Below are 9,676 nucleotides of genomic sequence, written 5' to 3'. Positions count from 1 at the left end.
CCGGGAAGCTAGAAAAGAAAAAGGTTCGGCGCAACCTCGTTGGAGCAAGAAGCTTGGAGGGCTTAGGTGCACTGGGTAGATTAGGCTTGGAGGGTCTATTGCTGTCCATGTATCCCAACTGTATTTTCTAGTGGATTGTTTACTGCTTGGAGGGCGGCGGAGAGGTTTTACGCCGAGGGCTTCGGTTTCCTCTTCGATAACACATCGCGTGTTGTCTTTGTGTTTGCATCTTCCTTCCTCTCTATCTTTGCCTTTTTATTATCTGCTGTGGATTGTGTTTTGTTTCGGCTTAGATAGTTTTTACCAATTCCATATTATAGCTTATGTTAAGTTTCCGCACACTAGTTGTTTGACATATTGCTTGAATTGGTTAAGTTGTAATTTGGGGGTCTAAACGTTCAAAGGTGTTTATACACGTTTTTGAACTTTCGGAAAATCATCCATTGATCATTTCAATAGGGGATATTAAACTAGCTTGAAATTGAAATCAAGACTCCTAATCCCTTGCCTAATCCAAGCATTATTAAAGACATTTAATCTCTTATTGTTGTTCCAGGCCTCTGCAATTCACAAAAAAAGTTTGTTAGCTCACCATTTTATACCTTGATAATATAATAAACAATAATTATTACAAGGTTACAAGGTCATGGGTATTAATAAGATGACAATTTCTGTCTAGCAATTTGACCATGAGTGATAAATGAAAATCTAATTTTAAAATAAGCTATGACAATCTACACAAGATTAATAAAAAAGTAAACACAAAATTTCCATGCTTTTTGAAAAGAAGTATTTGGGAACTGAATGAAATCAACGTAAATGACTAGGACACACTACTTAGAGTAGTCTTATAGTAATTAAAATGAAATGCCTCTTACTTGAGCTCTACTCGGTCTACCGCTGCGAATCCCCAAACCAACAAAAGTACTTTTTATCAATTGGAGTTACTTAATGACTTCCTCTATATTGATTCTCTCTTTTGGAGATTCCAATAAACATAAGATTCCAATATTAAGGATTGAGAGTAAGTATTTTTGCATATCCACATCAATATGCCTAGAGTCCTCAATATTATTAGCTTCTTCTACTTCAATGTCCTTGTCATTGTCATCTTCTTTTGTTGCCATCATCGTAGCAGTTGCTACTTCCATTTCTTCAACTTCTCTTGGCAAAAGCATTGGGTCGACAACTTGAATGAGCCTTTTTGGTAAGCACATCTTCACAAAGTTATGGAGATTGAGACCATCTTTAAACATATCATCAGTGGGTCTCCTTCCTGTGAACATTTCCAACACAAGGACTCCATAACTATATACATCCCCCTCAGTTGATACTTCACCGCCCATGCCATACTCTACAACTCATGGAATGGAGCGAAAAATAAGCAATATTCTATCTATTAGAAAAATGTGGATTTGGGGTTTACAGAATGCAAAGTCAAGAAAATAAAACAAATCTATTTAAAAAAAATAATGACATATGCTATTACTTTTGAAATTAAAGGAAACAATAATAACTTTATCCCGAGGGTCCAAATCACTTTTTCCCCCTCTTGTAGAAAAATGTGGATTTGGGGTTTACAGAATGCAAAGTCAAGAAAGTATAACAAATCTATTTTAAAAAAATAATGACATATGCTATTACTTTTGAAATTAAAGGAAACAATAATAACTTTATCCCGAGGGTCCAAATCACTTTTTCCCCCTCTTGTTGATTTATTTTGATTAAGAAAATATATCTGTTCAAAGAAGGTACAAAATTTAGTCAAAGAATATCAAAATTAACATTTCTCAAAGTTTAAATCGTATTTGAATGTTATTTTTGAATTAAAATTTGCAGTTTTATAAAAAAAAAAAATTAATTAAATTAATTACGTGCTTGCGTGGCACAAACGTGAATGTGTTTTAACTTCTAAAAGAAAAACAAATACTAAGTGAGAGTTACTTAGCAAATAAACAAATAAAAATTACTAAGTGAGAGTTTATGTTAATATGCTAATTATGTGTACACCCATGCGAATATGTTGATGATACAAAAATCAAAAAGCATATATGACAAGAAAATCAAGGAGTTAATAATCCTATCATTTGATAAAGTGACAAAAAGAAAATAAATACATTAGAATAGTTAAGGATTTAAAAAAATAAAAAAAATAAAAAATAAATAAAAAGAAAGGTAATACCTGGAGCAACATAACCGATAGATCCCTTTAATCCAATTGTGCTAGTACACTTTTGGGAAGAATCATTCGAAGTTGTGAGGAGCCTTGATAAGCCAAAATCACTTACATGAGCAATCATATCACTACCAAGAAGAATATTGCTTGGCTTTAAATCACAATGAATGATTTTTTTCTCACAAGGATTGTGAAGATAGTTTAAAGCAAAAGCCACATCAATTGCAATAATTAGTCTTTGAAGAACGCTCAAATTTTTTGATTGATTGTCACTATCTATCATCAGATGCAACCACATTTCCAAGCTCCCATTTGTCATGAATTCAAAAACTAGAGCTTTGAAATCATCACCATTATAATTTATACTGGAGCAACATGTAAAGATCTTTATAAGATTTCGATGCCGAACATTTCTTAATGCATTGCATTCTGCCATAAAACTCTTCGAAGCATCTTTGTTTTGAAGGTTAAGAACCTTTACAGCAACTAATCCTTCATCTTGATCAAGAATTCCTTTATATACTGATCCAAAACTACCAAATCCAATCAAATTGTCGGGAGAAAATCCATTAGTCGCTTGATGGAGCATTTTGTATGAAACTGCTGGAAGGAGATCCATCTTTGAGACTATTGAAGATGGTTTCTTTTTTGACCTTTTCCTCCAATAAAGAGCAAGAAATGATGAAACTAGAAGGATACATACAACCACACAAATAATTGTGATTGTTACTTTGGAAGTAAAGGACTTTCTTGATTTTGTAATGATGTGGCATGTTGTCAATTGCAATTGTGGAATGCCCCCGCAAAGCTTATTGTTTCCAATAACTAATATTGCATTTACATTTCTGAAAACTCCTCCTGTTGGTACCTCACCCTCAATATTGTTGAACGAAATGTTCAAATATTTTAAAAATGAAAGTTTTTCTAGACCCTTTGGAATTAATCCAGATAAGTTGTTTCGTGAAACATCTAAATGTTGAAGGCCTTTCAAGGAAGCCATAGACGAAGTGTAAGGTTGAATTTATTCAACCATCTAATTGGCTTTATTCCGTGCCAAATTTGCTTGTAATTCAGCATTTAGTAACCCAGTATTTAGGTGAGTTTGTTGTAAGGGTAGTGAGTGAGATAGAGTGAAGATTGCTCAAGAGTGTGCAAGAAAACAGAGACTCGCGGCTGGGACTCGCGGGTGACTCGCGGCTGCAAGCCGCCAGAAGCAGCACACGTGCCAAGCATGCTGGAAGATGAACAGTCATGCTAGCTGGAGCACTACAGGACAAAACAGGACAACTGGCCATACGGTTAACTCGCGACTGGATCTCGCGACTTAGTCAAACCGCGAGGTCAAGCCGCGAGCCACCCCTATTTTGTAAAACCTGACGTTTCACATTCCTCTCCCACTCCAGTATAAATACCCCTTTTACCCACGATTGAAAGAGAGCTTCCAGAGCGAATTTTGAGAGAGAAACCCTAAAGAAAAACAAGATTATTTCACCCACAATCTATACCTTAGAGTCTCTTCAAATTCCTCTACTCTCTTCCTCTCCATTGTCAAATCCTTGAGAGGCATTATACCAAACCTGGTTCTCACCATCATCATCACTGTGAGACAGTTGTTTGGATTTCTGGGAAGCAGTTAGGAAGGAACCAATCTTCATTGGTTGATGCTACGGTCTAGTAGCGGAATCCGGGAAGCTAGAAAAGAAAAAGGTTCGGCGCAACCTCGTTGGAGCAAGAAGCTTGGAGGGCTTAGGTGCACTGGGTAGATTAGGCTTGGAGGGTCTATTGTTGTCCTTGTATCCCAACTGTATTTTCTAGTGGATTGTTTACCGCTTAGAGGGCGGCGGAGAGGTTTTTCGCCGAGGACTTCGGTTTCCTCTTCGATAACACATCGCGTGTTGTCTTTGTGTTTGCATCTTCCTTCCTCTCTATCTTTGCCTTTTTATTATCTGCTGTGGTTTTATTTTGTTATGGCTTAGATAGTCTTTAACCAATTTCGTATTATAGCATGTGTTAAGTTTCCGCACACTAGTTGTTTGACATATTGCTTGTATTGGTTAAGTTGTATTTTGGGGGTCTAAACGTTCAAAGGTGTTTTGTACACGTTTTTGAACTTTCACGAAGGTATGGTCCCATTAAAGGAATTCCCTTGCAAGTCTAGGTACTCTAAGTTCATGCAATTTCCAATTGTTGTAGGTATTTCACCGGAAAAATTGTTTTTAGAGACATCCATTGAATTAATATTCTTCAAACTGTCTACTTCAACAGGTAATTTGCCACTAAATGAGTTGTGGGATAAATTGAGTAAAAGTGACAAAGAAAAAATTTGAAAAACCTGTTGGGGTATGACTCCACTAAGGTAATTTTGTGAAACATCCAACTGTTGTAAACTTTGACAAGTACCAATACTTGGAGGAATGCTTCCTTCTAAATTGTTTTGAAACAAAAGCAATACAACCAATTGAGTGAGGTTACCAATAGAGCTTGGGATTTTCCCTAACAATTTGTTTCCTGATAAATTCAACCCTTGCATCTTTTGTAACTTTCCAAAATAGATAGGTATCATACCTGTGAAAAGATTCTCTTCCATGCCCAAGATAATTAAATTGATGAGATTCTGCAATGCTACAGGAATAGTTCCAGATATTTTATTGCCTCCCAAATATAATTCTGTGAGTTGTGTTGACAAGTTGCCTATAGAACTGGGCAAAACACCTTCAAATCGGTTTCCTGCAAATGCTAGCCTGTTCATTTTGCAACAGTTTCTTAGAGACGTTAAAAAGTCCAAATCCTTTCCTAATTTATTTATACTTAGTTGCAGGACTTTAAGATCTTGTAGATAACCCAAATTTGTTGGAACTGACCCCACAAAACTATTATTGATAAGGCTAAGTATTTGAAGTTTAGATGCATTGCACAAAGAACTAGGGATTGACCCAAAGAATTTGTTAACACCTATTGTAAAAAGATGGAGATTAGGGAGAGTATGGCCTATATTTTCTGGAAGGGTACCACTAAGCTGGTTTTGTTCAATTGACAAGATTCTAATAGATGATATATTGTAGAGAGAGGAGGGGACCATACCGTTCAGTTTATTGCTTCCAACTATGAAATATGATAAGCTTTTCAAACGGCCTACGCTTTCTGGAATATTTCCCTCTAAATGATTATAGGCTGCCGAAAAATATACAAGTAATGAAAGATTTCCCAAGAAACCTGGGATTCCTCCTATGAAATTGTTTTTGGAGGCCTGAAGAGAAATAAGCTTGGTCAAAGAGCCAAGCTCCTTGGGAATTTTCCCAATAAGTTTGTTGTTCAAGACTCTTATATGCCTAAGTTCAGAGCAGTTGGACAAGTTGGTTGAAATTTCTCCTCCTAACGTGTTATTTGTAAGATTGAGTTCTCGCAATCGGAACAACTGACCAACTTCCTTTGGAATTTCACCATAGAAGCTATTGTTTTGAAGGTTGATGGCCCTAAGAAAGGTGAGGTTGCCGATACAAGGTGGAATGGTGCCACGCAAGTTATGACCTTGTAGTTCTAAGGTTGTGACTCTTTGATGGCGACGGCCGCATGTAATTCCATGCCAATTGCAGAAGTGGAAAGAAACATTCCATGAGCTCAAGATTCCATATGGATCATTGTCAATGGATTCCTTGAATTTGAGCAAAGCCAAACGGTCAGTCTCATTTGTTGGAGTGGTAGAAGAGGTGGCAGGTTTCAAGCATAGAAGGGTTACAGTAAGGAATAGAATGATATGAAGGAATGTAGAGCATAATAATGCAGGAAAATTGGGGTTGTGAAGCTTCATTGGGTTGGACAAGCAGGAAATTGGTGAAATTTTAGTGTGCGGTAGAGGAAGATGCACAAGTTTGTATTATATATAGGCTGTTTCAGTTAGTTATGACGTAAAAAATCATTTGCGTACCTTGCAGCGCGTTAATGCTATTTGTCAAATACATCCAAAAATATAAAATCCGTGGGATCTTTAATTGATAAAATTTTCTATGATTAGTATTAATAAATTAATAATGCGCTTCCAAAAGCAGTCCTGTCTAAAAAACATAAAAAGTGAAAGCGAACAAACAAAGAAATTACTTTGTTAACGTGCATAGGCCGCTGAGCAGACGCTACCAGAAATTCATAGAGACATGAAAGGAACCATTAATGTAATTGACTTCTAAATCGAGTCATAAAGAACCCATCGTCCACGCCAGTGTTGTCCACTAAATTCCCTGACGATCTTCTAATCTTTAATGTAAAAGACAGCGAACTTTCTTTAATGAAGGGCCCACGTGGGGGTAGTTTGGAAATTGGATTAGAAATATTTTATTACAACCAAAAGTTCAGGATTCTCTTTTAACCTTTTCCTCTGGGTAATTGGATTAGTTGCAGAGAGCTACTTTTTCTTCTTATTTCTTTGACTTGTAGTTTTTTTTTTTTTTTTTTGGCTAAATCTTTTGACTTTTAACTTGACCATCATGTAATTGTAAGCCGTGTCATTAGCAGTATTTTTATTTTTATTTTTGTTATCATCAATAATGGACCTCTTTCCTAAAAACAAAGGGCTTACGATTTGTATTGGTGCAGAGCACATGAGTTTGAACTTTGAACTATCTTCATTCTAAATTAGGCTCTATTAGCAGGTCCAGGAATATTAATCCCTTTCCCAAGTGGTGCTACCCTGGAGAAGGTCTTTCCAGAATGAGATATATGGCAAGTCAAATCTTGCACTAGATTCATATTGTTGCTCTGTCAAAACTCAAAAGTGTCATATTCTCTCTTGCAAAATAAATAAAAAAATGTTGAATTATATCAACTAATAAAACATTGTTTATCTCAATTTCCTCAATCAGAATTTGGTTTCATAACTAAACTTTTCATATTCGAATTAATGTCTTAATATAAGAAGCTAACACACATACACTTAGATCAAGAATCCATTTGGGTCATCATCAATGGATTCTTTAAATTTGAGTAGAGCCAAATGATCAGTTAAATTTGTTGGAGGGACAGAAGTGGTAGCTTGCAAGCATAGTAGTGTTATAGCAAATAGTAGAATCATATGAAGGTGCATAGACAATGCATGGAAACTGGGTTTGCGAGGCTTCATTGGTTTGGACAAGCAAGAAGCTGGTGAAATTGAAGTGCGAGGCAAAACTAGATTCAGAAGTTTGTATTATATAGCTTTCTCAGTTATCGAGATGAAATATCAGAGATCTTAACTTTTTCCAAAGTTTAAGGATATTTTGATAAGTAAATCTTATTTGGCATTAAAATTTCCAATTTTATTAAAAATATTAAATTAATTTCGTGGTTGGTTGTGTACCACGCGAATGTGTTGTAACTTCTTTTTTCACTGAGAATGTGTACTAACTTCCGAAAGACAAACAATTACTGAGCAACAATTAATTAGCAAAAACAAAATTACTTTGTTGAGTTTGTGTTATTATACTTGTATTCTTACCATCTACTGCATGAATATGTATATAACTTTTGAGTAATTTTTAAGTACTCTCGGAACATAGTAAATGATGGAATCTGTTTATTAAACTTATGGTAAAGTTCATTATGATTGCGAGAGATGGGAACACCATTTAAATATGCTCCAAAAATACTTAAAATTTTTTCAAAACTACCATATTCAAATTGATAAATTAAAAAAGTAACATTTAATTTGAACTATAAATTAAACAAATATATATATATATATATATATATATATATATTGAAAAGAAACTAAACATATATATAGTTACTCTAATCAAAATGTAGGAATTACTGAGTTATAATTTTTTTTTTTTTTTTCTTGCTGAGAATGAGTTATAAATTTTTAACTGATAGGATTTAGATGGGTGAATATTTTGTTGAAAGATAGACAGTAGGATTTCATTAGTCAAAATCCAAATGAAGTGCGAATGGGCTCAATTGACTGAGAAGACTTTGAATTTATGTTAATATGAGCATGTGAAATGTCCAAACAGCTTTTGAAAAGTCAAGGTGGTCCTATCTTGGAGATGAAATATATTAATTGCAAGTCAAGTCTAGAAAAAGAGTTCGTATTGTGGCTCTGTCAAGTGTCATCTTTTCTCTTTCAAAATAATAAATGTTGGTAGCCATTATATGTTAAGGAGTTGAGGGCTTGACTTGTAATTTGATTCCCATTTAATTTTATTAGGATTTAATGTGTTCGTTCTGTGTGGTTTAGAATCAATGTACGTGTTGCACGGCTTTTATAATTACATCACAACATTTAATTTGTTTTGTCTTGTGTTACACAAGTATTAAGTAAAGTTTGTTCAAGCAAATTATGACTAGAGACAAAATTTGCCCTAATTCATCTCTCTCGTGTAGAAGTTACTGTGTTTGTACACTGTAGGATTTTGTGACCAAGCATCTTCTTGATCTTCATCGTTTGGATAAACTAAAGAACTTTGCAGCTAACAATCTTTTCTAGCTGGTGATTGAAGTCGCGTACTGGGATCCGCGCAATTGGTTAGTCACGTACTGAGAGCCATGTATTAAAAGGAGAGATTGTCACTACAGAACAAGTCCAATTGGGTATTGGGGTAAGAGTTCAACTGTACATTGGTATAAGGTACTGAGATTCCTTTACTTGTAACCGCTTGTTGTGATAATAGTGGATTTTCGGGAGTAGTGACCTTAAAATCACCCAGTGGGGTTTACCGTGTTGGTTTTCCCCATTCGTAAACAAATCACCGTGTCAATTTAATTTTCGCTGCACTTAATTTAATTGGTGATTTGTTTGTGCTACCACGCGTTTACATGTTAATTTGATTACTTAATACACTTGGGTAATTGATCAATTAATTCATCACAAGGGATCAATTCGTTTTTGGCCTATCAAGTGGTATCAGAGCAGGCACACTCTGATTAGGTTTTAATCTTTGTTGTGTGATCCATTGACCCCTATTGTCATGAAAACTCTTGATTGTTTTGATTTGCATGATCTTATATTGAATGATGATGATGATATTCAAGATGCCTATTGCAAGCTTTATAATTTTTGTATGAAATCTCTTGAATGTTCTACAACATTAAGAGCTAAATTTAAAAAGGTCAAACTTGAAAAAGATGATTTGATTGCGAATTTGGATGAAGCCAATAATTTGAATGAGAATTTTAAAAATCAAATTTCATCTCAAGTGGACAAAATTAAGAGTTTGGAAGAGTAATTAGTTGAATTTAAAAAATGAAGTTGAAAAATTAACTAGTGCCAAATTTGTTGTTAAGCCTAACTCAAAAGAAAAACATTTTTATATTCTCTCATTAATTTAAAAGGAAAAATGAAGAGTTGAAGGCTAATATTGCTAGGATAGACAAAGGTAAACAATCTGATGTTAACGCTGAAGTTTCTAAACTTATGTCTAAAACTTCTCCTAGGTTAAATAAAAATTCTGAATTTGTCCCCCTTGTCATCATTGTCATATTGTTGGTCATATTAGGCCAAATTGTCCTAAGTTGAGGTCTCTGTCAACCTCT

General features: G+C 34.7%; 1 protein-coding gene across 1 annotated transcript; it reads right to left on the bottom strand.

Annotated features, from left to right (window-relative positions):
- Positions 1–857: 857 nt before the first annotated feature.
- On the bottom strand, positions 858–6,092 carry LOC126724593 (probable LRR receptor-like serine/threonine-protein kinase At3g47570). The gene is made up of 3 exons (XM_050429072.1): positions 4,294–6,092; positions 2,183–3,189; positions 858–1,354 (listed from the first exon to the last, which is right to left on the bottom strand). The coding sequence occupies exons 1-3, from the start codon at positions 5,982–5,984 to the stop codon at positions 945–947; spliced, it is 3,108 nt and encodes a 1,035-aa protein (XP_050285029.1). The 5' UTR covers positions 5,985–6,092; the 3' UTR covers positions 858–944.
- Positions 6,093–9,676: the final 3,584 nt, after the last annotated feature.

Source organism: Quercus robur, chromosome 4, assembly GCF_932294415.1.
Source record: "Quercus robur chromosome 4, dhQueRobu3.1, whole genome shotgun sequence".
NCBI classification, from domain to species: Eukaryota; Viridiplantae; Streptophyta; class Magnoliopsida; order Fagales; family Fagaceae; genus Quercus; species Quercus robur.
The sequence above is the reverse complement of the archived record's forward strand: the minus strand, read 5'-3'. Positions and strand labels throughout refer to the sequence as shown.